Genomic DNA, 15,609 nt, shown 5'->3' on the forward strand with positions numbered 1-15,609 from the left:
AGAAAAAAAGTCAGTAAACAATGCTAATGTGAAGCCCACAAATACATTTCTAGGTTATCATTCTGTGAATATTTCTGTTTTGGGTGGATGTTGTAATAAAAAATTGGAATACTAGTGGGTCATTCCATGTCTTAAAATTCAGAATTTTTTTTAAAAATTGTTGCGTGATTATTTAGTAGTTACACTTTAAATTTTCAGTTTGATTTGATAAACACATATCTCAGGAACTACGTCACATAGGAAACTGTAATATGGTATAATAATACAGCTCCACCTACTCTTTCAGAATATATAAAAATATCTGCAATACATCCTTTCTGGTGGACATGCCAGACCCTAAAATTTGAAAAATGTTTGTCAGTGTTTGGGTCTGGAACATGTTTGGTCCTTCAGTAAGCTACTTAGCATATGTCTCAGCTCCCTGTAATGTGATCAGCTTAGAGCTATGAGCATAGACTGTTCACATCACTAATGATTAGTCACTGATATGCATTGGTTCTTGGGTGACATGCTCTGGAAATCCCCTGTTTTCATTGGCCTATAACTGCATGATCAAAATTCAGGTGAGCATTTAGAATAACGACCAATCTGAGCATTAATACAGGAGAGAAAACAGGGTTTGTGGATGTATTTCTGTTGTTTTGTGGGTTTTTGTAATCATATTGGAAGCATTTTTTTCTTTAATTTAATGCATTGTATATGTGTCTATTATTTTTTATTTTGTGCATCTTTCTGTGTTGTAAGTAAGTAATGTTTATTTCTATAACACCTTTCACAGACAGAGGTCACAAAGTGCTTTACATATCAGCTCATTCACACTCTCATTCACACACCAATGGGACAGAGCTGCCTTGCAAGGCGCTAGTCAACCACTGGGAGCAACTTGGGGTTCAGTGTCTTGCCCAAGGATACTTCGACACAGATCGGTATAGATCGGGATGGAACCCCCAACCACTCGATCAGAAGACGACCCCTCTGATCAAGTGGTTATTTTTTATGTAATTTGTATTTTTTAATTTCACATCATTTTTGTATGTTGTCATTTTGCATGTTTTTTTTTTTCTTCATTTGGTGTATTTTACATCATTTTGTACATTTATGTTGGGGGCCCAGTTGCCCATGTCCGGCGAACGGCTATACGAGTGCCTGGAATATTGTTCTAACTGATGAAGAATCTTTTTTTTTTTTAGAATATAACGTATTTTCTGGTATACTGGCCTTATATATGTTGTTTTGTGGATTTTTCAAATCCTTTTGCATGTTTTTTCTAATTTAATGTGTTTTTGTTGTAGTTTTGTATATTCATTTGATATTTTGGTTTCCTCGGGTAGTCATTCTGTGTATCTTTCTGTAACTTTGTATGTTTTTTGGAAGGATTTGTTGTATTTTCATCAACCTTTTGTTTTTTTCTGTAATTTTGTATGTTATTTTGTGGATTTTTATGCAATTTGTATTTTTTACATGTTTTTGGTGTCATTTTTGTCCTTTTCAGTTATCATTTTTGTATTTTTTTTTATCATTTCATTATGTTTTGGGAGTAATACTATGCACGCCATTGTCTGGGAATATTGTTGCAACTGATAAAGAATCCTATTTGTAGATTATACATCCTTTTGTTGAATGTAAATCCACTGTACGCAGCTGAGAACTGCCAATGTAAATAACATCCGCAGATTTTCATGGATCTGCTGCTTTTTTATTTTACACAGTGTGCGCTTTGGTTGAAAATGTCAGCACACTTCCCTGCTGAGGGCTTCCTTTATTCCCTTCTCTTGTATTCTTTAAATGCCGTCTCTTCACACGCCAATATCTGTTTCATCCCCAACCGTGACAAAGGTTTCAACCATTTCTTTACAAGATTTTGTTTCTTAGACTGTCTGGATTTGGACAAAGAATTAAATCAATGTCGTTATTGTTAACTAGGGGTGTGCAATGCCATGAATCAGACAATACGATATATGATTTGCATGTTACGATACTATATATCCCAAGATATCCAGATGCTAAACAACACAATATACATCGCAAAATATCACAATATTAAAAATTACAAATGTTACTTTTACGAGTACAAAATGGCATGAGATGTGACAAAGAGAAAGAATTACTTACAGAGTAGTACTTTTTCACGTGGCGACGGATGTTCAACAGAAGCCTGTTCTGTATGTTGACCATGTAGTCCAACGGAGAAGCAGTGCAGGGGGGGTGACAGCATCGCATCAAACTGGGCTCCAACGTTAAACCCTGAAGCAAAGGAGAGAGAAATCAGTGATGGAAAACACAGATATCAATAAGAACATTAATAAAATCAGCCGTAAAAGCGACCAAAAATCTCTCTCTCAATCATACGCAGTAGAGAAAAAGAGTTCCTTTAACTTTGATGTAAAAATGTTCATGTGATGCTGATTCAGCTCTGCTGCCAGTTTGTTCCACTTCTTTGCAGCATAACAACTAAAAGCAGCATCACCGTGTTTACTGTGAGCTCTGGGCTCCACTATCTGACCTGTGTCCATAGATCTGAGAGACCTGCTGGGTTCATACCTGACTAACATCTCACTGACGTATTCTGGACCAAACCCATTCACACATTTATAACCAGCAGCAGAACTTTAAATTCTGGTTGCTCTTTTGGGGGATTCCTGTCAGAAGACCATTACAATAGTCCAGTCTGCTGGAGATAAAAGCATGAACCAGTTTCTCCTGATCTTTCTGAGTCATTAAACCTTTCACTCTGGAGATGTTCTTTAGGTGGTAGAAGATGTTTTTGTGATAGATTTGATCTGACTGCTAAATGTAAGATCTGAGTCAATCAGAACACCAAGGTTTTTGACTTGGTCTTTAGCTTTTAAAGATCCAGACTCAAGATACTTGCTGACAGCAGTCCTCTTTTCCTTGTTACCAAAGACAATCACCTCCATCTTGTCATGGAAGTTTTCACTCATCCAGAAGTTTACCTTTTCTAAGCAGTCACACAACACCTCTATGGGACCATAATCATCTGGGTTCTAGGGGTGTTCCATCTACGGAACCTCACGATTCAATATGATTACGATTCAGAGTGCTACGATTTGATTAATCAATGATCATTATGATATTAACAATTATCACGATTTTCAATGCAATAGTTAGCAGCTGCTATTGCTTCCTTGTATTTGTGTCCGGGCAGCATGTGCAACTTGAATTTTCGTTCCGCGAGCAATGATCGTGTTCCTGTCATTTAGTTATTATGAAAAACAATACATTTTTTAAACATTAATCAGAATCAGAATCAGAAATGTTTTTAATGGCCATGTACAGTTTTCTTTGGGGATTGTTGCCCTGACGTTCAAGAGCTCTTCTCTTGAATAAGAGCAGCCAGTTGTGGATTTTACGACAAAAACAAGACAAAAAAGTGCGCACCAACACACCACAGCAGCCATCCGCAGCGCCATCTTGCCGATTATCTTGAATCATTATCGAATCGTTACGTGTCGATTTGCTATTAATCTAATAATCAATGTATTGACACACTTCTACTGGGTTCAGTGATAAATATAGTTGAGTGTCGTCTGCGTAGCTCTGATAATCAACCTTACGGTACGGTAAAATTGTCCTAAAGGAAGCATTGAAAGGCTAAACAGAAGAGGTCCAAAAACAGAGCCCTGAGGAACTCCACGGGAAAATGGTTTCCAATGCTTACAAAAGAACTTCGCTCCTCCAAGTAGGACTTAAACCATTACATGAGCCCAAGAACTTTTCACACTCGTTTAAAGCTCAAGCTGCTGTTGGACTGGGTGTTTTGCTTTATTTTCTCTTGCCGACTCATACTTTGGAAAAAACAAGCATTTACTGCCAAACTGAACCGGTTTTAAAGCATTGAAAAGAAAAGAAAAAACAGTAAATTCTAACCTACTTTTTAATTTAAAGTGAGTTCTGCAGATGATGTTTCATATCAAAATAAACAAGAATCAAATTAATATTTAACAGGTATTGGAACCCATAATGTCCAAGATGAATAAAATCCATGCCTGTTTTCACTTGTAAATGTACAAAGGTTGTCTTTTTAACCATAAAATCTGTTAAAAAAAAAAAAAGCTAAGCTAATAAAAACCATAAAGCTTTGGCAATTAAATTTTAAACCACCACAAAGGACGTGTCAAACACAGGAGGAGGAAGAGCTTAAGACACACCTGGGTCCAGTAAATTTTAACTGTATTGTAGCTGGAATATAACAGGTCGACATGACCCGAGGAACCCCTGAATTGTCCGTTTGACAGCAAGGCGTGGAGTTAATGCAATGAAAGAAGTGGCCACACTAAATGTAGCAGCTTTAAAGACTTGCTGCTTCAAAAGGTGAACACAATTCACCTGTCGCCCTGCCTGTGAATACTTTTTAAAGCAGTTCTGCAGGGAAGTCTGGAACAAAAAAAAAAAACACATTTCACAAATGTGCGCACACTGGTTTTCAGTTTGCCTACATTTGGAGGGGGGAAAAGGTAAAAGGCTTGTGTTAAAATCAGTTAAAAAATGCATTCAGTTGAAGACAAAAGCCCACAATGATATGAATAAATTATCACTTAACATTGCAAAAACAAAATTTATGATCTTTGGAACCAAAAATGAGGTATTTGAAGTATTTTGAGGTATTTGATACCAAGTTCTTGGGAGTCATATATGACTCATTTTGACAAAAATATCAAAAACACATGGTGTATTATATAAAACCAAAGATTTACTTAATTACAATTCTTTGTTTACAATTTATTGCACTTTGATACTGCCATATATGACGCACTGTGTAGAACTCCGGGGAACCACTTTTAAAACCATAATAAATTTTATTGTTTTATTTAAAAATTAAAAATAAATGATTGATAAACAAAGCAAGATATTATGACCACACACATTTATTATTTGTTAAATCAAAACTTATGAAATTTATAGATATTGTTTATTCTAAAATAACACAATTAAGGCAAGAGATTTATTCTAGGGGTTAATTTGTGGAATACAGATTTTTAAAATTTATTTTCATTGTTATTCTATTTTTTTTTTTAATAATTTGTGGAATACCGTTGATAAAGAAATAAAAATGAGTGACACACTATTTAATTTCAAAAATGAAATGTCACAATACATTTTAGAGAGTGTGAAGCAGTAGAAAGACGTGTGTTTTTTGTTAAATGTTGTCTATAAAAAAAATGTGTGCGCGTTTTTATATATATACATATATATATATATATATATTGCATTTTTTGAAAAAAGGCAACTCAAATGTACTTGATGAATTCTTGCATTTCTTTGTGTGTATTATTGAAAAAGTTAACTTTAATCTTATTTATGTTGGGCATATAAGCATTTTTGCTTCTGCCTGTTTTAGTCTTGCTATATATCTTTAAATTGTGATTTATGTTTGAATACTTTTTTTGTTAGACTGAAACAAATAAACTGAAACGTGTATCCAGCCGTCACAGCTGATCCTCCTCTCTACGGATGAAGGACACCCCCTCCACACTCTCCTCCCCCCTCGCTCATTATCTCACCCGTTTCATTCCAAACTGTGCTATGATTCAACAAATCTTCCACCCACTAATGTCAGATCTAATAAAATTACACTCCTACGTCTCAGTTATCGCTGCAGTTCAATGGAAAAGCAACAATCAAAATACTTAGTTTCTGGCATCTGAAAAGTTAAACGACCCTTCCCGAAAGTTCTCTATTTTATTACAGTTTATAAAAAAACGTAAAAAAGTATACATATTTTTGTGATTGTTTTGTTCCAAGCACCCAGGAGCTGAGTTGGGGAAATACTGTGAATCACTGTCTTCTATGTCTGGCAAATGAAGACAAGAAGTTATGAACAGAAAAAACACTTCTATGCATCAAATTACAGGACTCCACATCCCACAATGCAATACACCAAACTTTACCAACAATATCAATATTTTTTATTGAGCAAATGATAAAATCGTGATTACAATATTGATCAAAATAATCGTGATTATCATTTTTGGCCATAATTGTGCAGCCCTTGCAAAGCGTCTTTATAGGATAAAACATTATGGTCTTTCGGTGTTGCTGTAATGTAAGTGATAAAAGTTGGGTTTAAAATGGATTTATGTGCACATGACTAAAGCTAAAGTCAGTATTCTCTCCTTGTTCTCCTCCTCTACCATCTTTGGCTCCGTGTCAGTGGTGGAGTCAAGGCCCCTCTGTCCTCCCCCATCACTGAGCTGTTAGACCGTGTTCACCACCTTAATTAACTTACTGTCTTATCAGTTCCTCTGACGGCGTGCATACCGACTTCTGACATACGCTCGATGAATAACACCAGCAAAGTTTGGAACCGTTACAGAAAATGGAGGAAAAACAGGTTTCAAGAGCTTATGTATGAGCGTCAGTCAGATCATCTCATAAAAACATGACTGGAGTGTGTAAATGACCTCATCCTGTTATGAAGTGTGTGTGCGTATAATGTGAGTTGAGCCAGCCAGTCGAGGACAAAGGCATGTCATGTTTTATTAGCGACTTCCAGACGAGAAAAAGCTGCTCATTAGAAACTGATAAAACACTTCTACACACACACAACCTTGGCGTGACAAATGTGTGTGTGTGTGTGTGTGTGTGTGTGTGTGTGTGTGTGTGTGTGCGTGTGCGTGTGCGTGTGCGTGTGTGTGTGGCGGCTAGGGTTAAGGAGAAGCTTTTCAACTTGTGGAGTTTAAACTACGCCAATGAAAACAAAGTGTGTACTGGAGCCAGGCAGCTGTCTAAAAATACAGGCGGAGACACAATATGGAGGATGAGTAGAGCTTACATTCTCCGCAGAAAGTTGGACTGAGACGTCTTTGTAAAATAATCGCCCCGAATTCTTTAATTACACTCAAACAACCCTTTAATTTGAATCCAGATAAAATAAAATAAAACTCAAATCAAAGATTGGGATGTAGTAGTGATGCACTTAACTCCTTTCAATTTGAAAACAGAGATATTTTTTATAGTCAAAATACAGATTTTTCTTCTCTTTATTTGAAGTGTCAAGAATTTCTTTTTAACAAATGTATTTGCTTTCCTTCTTACAAACTCTTTGAACCCACAAACCAAAATAAACTGCATACTAGAGTATCAAAGCACATACTGTGCTGTTATCTATTTTAATCCCCTCTTAACTGCATCGATTGTTTGCCAATTTATAATATACCCCTACATCTCTACTCATCAACACGATAAAAAAGTTAATTTATGCTTCATTTAACAGGGATTCTCTGCTAAAATTCACAGTAAACTCTGACTTGCATTTATAGAAAATCTCATGTTCGTAGCAAAGATTTATGGAAATTTTTATTTGAATTGGACACGACTACCGTATTTTCTTTTTCAGGCGTATATGATACTATTTTTGTTCTTTTTTTAAGGGTGTGGCCAATACGGACTTATAGTCCATCCATTTGGTACAGCGTTCCCCAAAATGTCTGAACTGGGTTCTCAGGTAAAGGGTCCATTTTTCCATTGAATATTTTTCCTCCAATTTCTTCATCCATTGAGTCACAGTTGGTGGGTCAACATTCAACCAGTTCTTTGTAATGCTATTTTTTGCTGCCATTGTCAATATAAGATAAACATCACTATAGGAGACAAAATCCACCGGTACAAGACCAAGGTAAACCATTCAGCCAATAAATGGTATTAAGTTGTCAAATCACCATGTTAGGTTTGTTCAGAAGTGATCGGTGCTGTGGACATAAAAGCTAATGACACACACACACACATACACACTGGGAGAGCGCTGCTGCAGCAGCCTGGATACAGTAAAAATCAGTCAGTTTGTAATTAAAAGAAATAATAACCAGCATAAAGTTGCCAAATTACCACATTGGGTTTGTTCAGAAGCGGTGTATTAATCTGGTTCAAGTAAAAAGTGACCATAAAAAGCTGAAAATCGACTGATATGCAGACGTGAAGCAGTGAGGGGATGGAAAGTTATCAGTTCAAACTCATCACAATACACAGAAATACACAGAATCCACCGTTAAACCTAACGGGAGTCATAGCAGCCGGCCTACCTGCCCGTTCAGATTGGCCGAGTCATTTGAAGGGCACCCTCATCAGTCAACAACGTGGATTTATCTTTAAAAATGTCTAAATTATTGGAATGCAGCCAATACAGCGGAAAATAGAGCACATTTAAAAAACTAAACTTACGGCTCCTTGGAAGACGCTGTCGTAGACGTTGTCGGTTCCGCACTGAGGACAGCTGAAGGTGAACCTTTCGCAGTCTTTGTAGCGCTCTTCGTCCGTGAGCTGGACTGGAGCTCCCAGCATGCCGTCTGCCTCCTCCTCTCTCTGGTGCTGCTGCTGGGCTCTAAAGTGACTTGGGTCGAGACCTGAGACCGACCCGTCCATGTTGGTTTAATTTAGATGAGATCATGAATAAAACACGTTTTTTTAATGATCAAAAACAGCAATGGACCATGTATTGCAGCTAACGCACCTAACCACGTGGCAATGAGCACGCTGTCAATGCCCTCGATGGGGTCACAGATGCGGGACACCACGGGGTGGACCTGCTGGGCCAGGTAGTACTGTGTGTCCACTGTGAGGTTTTCCTGTTTCTGAAGCTGCTCTAGAGCGTAAGCTCTCTGACTGGCTGCTAGCGTCGACCCGTCCTGGGAAACATGAAGGAAACACTGTGATAACGTGCAAAAAAAACCAAAAAAACACAAATACAACATGACTAATGCAGGGGCTCAGATTTTCTCTAATCACGGACCGACACATTTTGTGATAATATGACTTTTCACGTAAAACGGATGGCCTAAAATGTAGCAGCTTTAGCAAATTAAAAACATCAAATCATTTCCATCGTGTGTGTTTAGTGGAAATACAGCAGAGAAATATTAAATTAATAACTGGTTAACTCATTACTGTATTAAGCATGTTTGGCACAATTTCAGGAAGTTTAAAAGCAAATAATGTAGGGCCCAATAAAACTAATTTTATTTGTTTCCAAATTCCATTTTTATTTTTATCCAAATTTCATGTTTTCCACATTAAATTTTAAAAATTCAGGTTTTTCTTTTTTATTCTGCTTTATAAAGGAATTAAAGCTCCCATGTAAACATGGCCACTGTGTCACTATCCATTTTTAACAGTGGATTCCGTTTTTTTATTGGCCGACTTCGTCATTCCGTCTGCGATTCCGTTAACGTAGAAATAATATGGCCCTAGTAATGACGTCTGATTAGGGAAACGGGGAAAAAAAAAAAACTCTGAAATAGAATAAGAGAAATTTTCAAGCTCATTTCTGCCTGTGTTTTTATTATATTTGCACACCTTGCAGATGACGTAAGAGATCGTATCTCCAGCTTTGACTTTCCGACCAGCCTGTGAGTTGATCCACAGAGCCACGTGAACGTGTGGAAGACTCTTCTTATCTGGGTAGTCCTGAGGATCTTTAGTCAATGCCTGGGGATGAGAAGAGAAGTGGCAACAAGGGGAAAAATATCTTATTTTTTAGTGCAACACTTGTCTCGCACGCACGCACGCACACACACATACACTAATTTGACGAGTCACAGGTTCTTCTGACTCTGGAGCAGGTCCGTACTCACCTTGTGTATCTCATACTGGTTGAGTGCTACATCTCCACTTGCTACCTTCTCTCCAACCTCTATCAGGTGTTTCTGAATGTTTTCCACAATGACGTCTCGACTCTGGTCTGACAGGATTTGTCCAATAACGTAGCTATGAATAAAAAAATAAAAAAAACATCACATATCATGTAAAAGAACATTTCTAATATAATTTTCATTAAATATCATTCGATAAACTAATAGATTTTGGCACTATACATTATTTTCTGAACCACATTATTAACTACTTTATAGGGGGGAAAATTACATAATTACAAATAAATAAATAAATGAACTAATGAACACAGACATGAATTAAAAAAATGATTTAATAAATACATAATTGCAGAAAAAAAAATACATAAATTAGTAAATAAATATTTAAATAGTCTTTGTTAACATATTTTTTCATTAATTATGCATGCTTTTTTAATATCCATTTATATATATAAAACTGCTTTTCCACATTTATTAATTTACTTATTCCTGCATTTCCACCTTTATTTATTTACGTCACATAGATGTAACCAATCCTGCTTCAGAGTTTAAGACTGCCCACTTAATTAGCATATGACAGAAATACATAAATAAATATAAGCATACAATATCATAAATATATATGTAAATAAATACATGCATGCATAATTGAGGAAATAAATAAATAAATATGGTAAAAAAAGACTATTATTCATTCAATTCAGCATTTATTTAGAATTTTCTTTACTCATTTATCTGTAATTAAGTCATTTTTTAAACTACTTTGCATATAAATGTATTATAAATACATTATTACAAAGATTGAAAGTACTTACTTGCCACATTCCTTGGCCAAGTCACACCAATCCCTGCGGACGATGTCCAGGCCTTTGAGCTCCTGCTTGACGCTGTATTTACCGTCGCCGTGTTGCTCCACCACCAGGGCGGCGTATTTCTTCTTCTTCAGCAGCAGCAGCGCCTTGAACACGCCGTCAATGTCGATCTCCAGGAGCTTGTACAGCTTGTTTACTTCTGTCTTCACCTGGGCAAAGGATAAACAAAAGAACAAGTGCATATGTGGGTAAACAGTAGATTTCTGGACATGTCACATGACCAAGGACACGAACCTTCTTGCCAAGTTTGAAAACTTCTTCCAGAGACTTGCTGTTTGTGTTGATCATGATGGAGTCGGTGTCGCCGTAAATTACTTCTAGATTCATCTGAGTCAAGCAAACAATGTGTGAGATTCAAACCAGAGACGAAAACAAACAAAGAAAACTAAAAACATTTAAAAGATTACAACTTAAGCACAAGATTAACAATTTTTAGAGAAATAATAACAAAAATAAGTCAACAAAAAGGAAAATAATGACTAGCTTTATCTATTAAATTGATCTTCCACTGTTTTAACAAATGTGGCCTAAAATCTGACAACTTGTGCTGCCTTTGGTTGCTCTAAATCAGTGTTTTTCAACCTTGGAGTCGGGCCCCCATGTGGGGCCGCCTGAAATGTCTAGTAATTGATATAAAAAAAAAAAAATTATTACAGATTTTTGTAAAACAGTACAACAAACATGATCAAAAACTAATTCTAGAACAAGTGTCTTTGGGGTCGGCAAAAACTCTCGATACCAAAATGGGGTCACGATCCAAAAAAAGGTTGAGAACCACTGCACTAAATAATCATGAAAAGTTTAAGATGTCAATGTAAACCTCTTTTGTTTACCTAAAAAGGATCAAAACAGTTCTGTGACAGCAGGGGGCGACAGTTCCAACTCTGTGGTTTGGTAGTAGACAATGAAGCAAAGAAGAAGAGCTCTCCTAAGGGACCAGCTCTCCTAAGGGACCTTAAACACTTCGCTGACATGCTCTGGTGGATTAAGTTAGCAAGTAAATCACAGACAGTTGAAGACACACAAACCCTAAGTCTGATTTACTCGCTAACTTCAGCCACCAGAGTGTCAGCGCACTGTTTAAGGGGGGGGTAAAGGCCCCTTAGGAGAGCTCTTCTTCTCTGCTGAATTGTCTACCACCAAACCGCAGAGTTGGAACTGTCGCCCCTTGCTTTTATCCTCTTGCCATAAACAGAAGAGGTTATTTATTTAGATCAACCAAAAGCTGCACAAGTTGTTATCTTGACTGAAAAAGCTGCTAAATGATCTAAAAATCAGGCTGAATGTTTCACTCCAATAGAAAACAATGGGATGTTTACAGTCAGTGGGGCCTTGTGACATCATCAATCACATGATTTCAAGATGGAGGAACACAGGCTCTAAAACTGTAAAGTAGTCCCATTTTTAAAAGTTAATAAAAATGTATATAATGCAAAATAATGTGTTATAGTACTAATAAGTACATTTCTATTGTTTTAAACCACATTTGTAAAAACAGTGGGAGATCCCTTTAAATAGTTTTATGATTGAAAAAAAAGCAGAATATCTGATTAAAACCAACCTTTTGTACCAAGTCCTTAGTGTGCATCAGGATCTGAGAAAGAGCAACATAGTGATCATCCAATAGTGCACAGAGCCAGGAAGTAAACAAACGAATATCCCTCAATGAGTGACAGTCAACAGTGAGAGTTAGTGGACAATGACGCAGAGCAGGTGAATCGCTTTTAAATGGGGGATAATTGGCTAAGAGGGTAATTATGAGCGCCCGCTGTGACAGGCGCCTTTCAACCCACGAGCACATTCCTAGCCGCACACACACACACACACACACACACACACACACACACACACACACACACACACACACACACACACACACACACACACACACACACACACACACACACACACACACACACACACACACACACACACACACACACACACACACACACACACACATTAACAGAATTCTTGTTTCTCCTTCACTCAAACAGCAGGTTATAACGACCATTATGAGTCATTAGGGTGAGCATGTGTGTGTGTGTGTGTGCATGTAAAAGAGAGCAGCAGAGGGATCCCAACAGGTGGGGGCCACTGGGGGTGACAAAGAGGTTCTCGGGTCACTAATCTGGGGGGTCGGAGGAATAGAATGTGGTGTGACCTGTCACCAGCAATCTGCTCCTCAATCAACCGCGGCCGCATATATACACACTCCAGGAGTGTGTATATATGCGCGGGGACAAGGACGCGGCTATTTCAGAGTGCGAGGAAGAGGCGGAGTCAGGCCTCCACTCCCTGGAACCAAAAGGGGACGTAAGCATGCGTTATGGGTTGTTGCATACCACTCGAGAGCAGTGAGGGAGGGGTGGGGGGGTTAGACTTGTTCACAGAACAACTTCCCCCATTAGGGGCTGAAGTCAAGGTCAAGGTCTGACTACTAACTCACACACGCACGCACGCACACGCAATCTCAGCGCTGAATGAAGCTACGAAGCTTTAACATGATGAAAAACTATTTCATTTTATTAAAGATTAGTGATGGGACTCGATTAAAAAAATTAGGTAATTAATTAGACTTTGTATTTATTTAATCTTGAGTAATCTAAATTAACAATATTTCACACAAGAAGCAATGGTTTTCCAATTTAAATTGCTTTCGTTAGATAACTGAATCAATGACAACAATAAATGAGTTTAAACTTTTGTTAGCTTCCTGTTAGCATCTCTTATGATAACGGTATCTATCTATCATCAATGTTGTGTTTCATCTCTTGGTTACATTGTTAGGCTTCCTAATCAATGAAAATATTGGTATTAATATTTTTGCTGTGGGTGTCTTTTTTTCTGCCAGTACACGTCTTGATTTATTTATTTTTTTAAATATATATTTTAATAATTGTTAACTACGTATGTGTAAGACTTATAACTGTAACATGGTTCCCCAGGCTTGCGTTTCATTACATTGTAATAGAATTTCCATACAAATTACAATAACAAAGTCAATTTTCTTGAACTCAATTATGATTACGACATATTTTTCAATTACAAATAAAATTGTAATTATGCAAAAATTGTAAATAACGATCAATTACGCGATAATAATTATAATTGAGCCCAACCCTGGCTGGGAGGATAAAGAGATGAAAAGATAAAAAGCAGGGGAAGTGATGAACAGAAGGACGTGGGAAAGTGAGGCGGACTGAAAGCAAAGGATGGGCGAGCGAGGTGAGGACGTATGGATGTAATTGATGTGAAGACTACTTTAGACACGTTTTCCATTTGCTGTCACTTGCTGCAGGACAGACGGCTCGTAGGAATGCACTGCGTGAAAGACAAGTCGTTTGACCATGACGGAAGAATGTCTGCGACTAACAGACACTGTGTGAGCGCTCGTCTTTAAACACATACCAGCATACACACACATATATATGCTATATGCACCAATGCAAACATACATCCCTGGGGAGGTAAAATGAGCTTCCTTAGTACTGATGAGTACCCATCTCAGCACCGTGCATGCCGCTCATTCTGAGCACAAACAACTGAAAAAACTCCCCCGAGGACTGCCATTAATCAGTGTACCCTTTGTTCTTTGGTTATTCCATTTTAAAACCAATTTATAATAACAAATAAATGGTGTGGTTATTTTGTTTTACTCATTTAAAACCAAAACAGAAATACTGAAAAATTCAAAACCAGATGAGCAGCATTTTCCTCTTTTTTTTAAAAACATCTTGTTCTGTTTGAGATATTTGGATATTTACGGGGAAATTAGAGCAAGAACTCCGCGTTATGTTTCAAATAGTATCCAAATAAACTGGTGACTGTGAGGCTGGTGTGAAGAACAATAGATGTTAGAACTTCTACCATTTGACACTTTTGCAAAAACAATTACAGCTTTTTTTGAGGGCAGTAAAAAAAGTGTATTTTGCACGTTATAAATACCACAAGCCACTAACTGCATTCAGTAACACACACGGAAGTTGATCACAATGAGGAGCCCCAGTAGATTCATTACACCACCTCTGGTTCCTTTAATCACATATCATATGCATGCCTTTTGTAACTTAAACGTTTTTATTTATGTATTGCTACTTTCTCCTCAGGGAGAATAAGTCCGCCCCCATCTGTGGGTCCCCTCTGTGTGGTGAGATTAAAACATGAAGCTCTCGTCCATAGTTTCCCTGTAGATATCCAAATATCTCACAAACAGGACAAGATTTAATTTTAAAACACAAAAACGCTGCTCGTCTGGTTTTTTATTTTTACTTATTTCTTATTAGGTTTTAAGTCAGTAAAACGAAATAAAATGTTATTGTGATTTGGAATAACCAAAAAACAAACAGAACATGGATATTTTTTTTTTTTTTTTAATTGAAAACCGTAAATATTTAAATATCTAATGCATTTTAAAAGGGAAAAATGCTGTTTACCTGGTTTTTGCATTTCTGTTTTGGTTTTAAAATGAAATAACTAAAGAACTAACAATTCACTCATTGTCATTACTCACAATTAGCTGCAGATCGTTTAACTCCCTTTACTTAAACCTTTGTGGGAACACTGTTTGACTCCGTCAAGCTTCACTATTTTAATAAAATCATAAAGTCTATTAAAAATCATGCAATATTACTTTAGCTCTCGCTGTAAAACATCGCTCAGCTTTCCTGCACTCCTTTGTCTTTTCCCTCTCTGCTCTTTGGTGTTAATACAGTGTAATTAGACTGGACAGTAATTGAGCGGCTCACTGACAGGTGCTCCTGCAGAGTGAAAGTTGAGAACACCAAATTTGTGGGCAGAACGGAGTGAATTTGCAACCACTACCAAAAGCACATGAGTCAACCAGTTGTTGGGTTTTTTGTGCGTGTTTTCTTTGGCCTTCATTCAAACATGGAATCAGAAGGAAATTTGATTTATTTCAGGGTGAAAACATCAAATGAAAAGGAATTAGTTGCATTTGTAAAGATATGTGCTGCTAATTATGCCTTATTTAAACACAGTGAAGCAAAGTAAAACCCCACCAAGAGGCTCGCAGCGCATAAAGACACACTACTAATTACCCCAAAAACAGAGCCTCAGTGAATTAGGCTGCTAGTTATTTACCTTTTACCACAATAGTAATGACGCAACAA

The 15,609-nt window shown here is 37.1% G+C and overlaps 1 protein-coding gene across 6 annotated transcripts in view; it reads right to left on the reverse strand.

Annotated features, from left to right (window-relative positions):
• pola1 (polymerase (DNA directed), alpha 1) overlaps window positions 1–15,609 on the reverse strand; it is a 92,303-nt gene that overhangs the window by 35,871 nt on the left and 40,823 nt on the right. For all 6 annotated transcript variants that reach the window (XM_028434159.1, XM_028434164.1, XM_028434163.1 and 3 more), the window contains 8 exons: window positions 12,039–12,071; window positions 10,712–10,804; window positions 10,421–10,626; window positions 9,588–9,720; window positions 9,310–9,441; window positions 8,468–8,642; window positions 8,179–8,360; window positions 2,113–2,244 (listed from right to left, as the gene is read on the reverse strand). In XM_028434159.1, the coding sequence (XP_028289960.1) occupies window positions 2,113–2,244; window positions 8,179–8,360; window positions 8,468–8,642; window positions 9,310–9,441; window positions 9,588–9,720; window positions 10,421–10,626; window positions 10,712–10,804; window positions 12,039–12,071 (1,086 nt within the window). The remainder of the gene's footprint in view (window positions 1–2,112; window positions 2,245–8,178; window positions 8,361–8,467; window positions 8,643–9,309; window positions 9,442–9,587; window positions 9,721–10,420; window positions 10,627–10,711; window positions 10,805–12,038; window positions 12,072–15,609) is intronic.

The sequence above is a fragment of the Gouania willdenowi genome, chromosome 20 (genome assembly GCF_900634775.1).
Source record: "Gouania willdenowi chromosome 20, fGouWil2.1, whole genome shotgun sequence".
In the NCBI taxonomy this organism is placed as follows: domain Eukaryota; kingdom Metazoa; phylum Chordata; class Actinopteri; order Blenniiformes; family Gobiesocidae; genus Gouania; species Gouania willdenowi.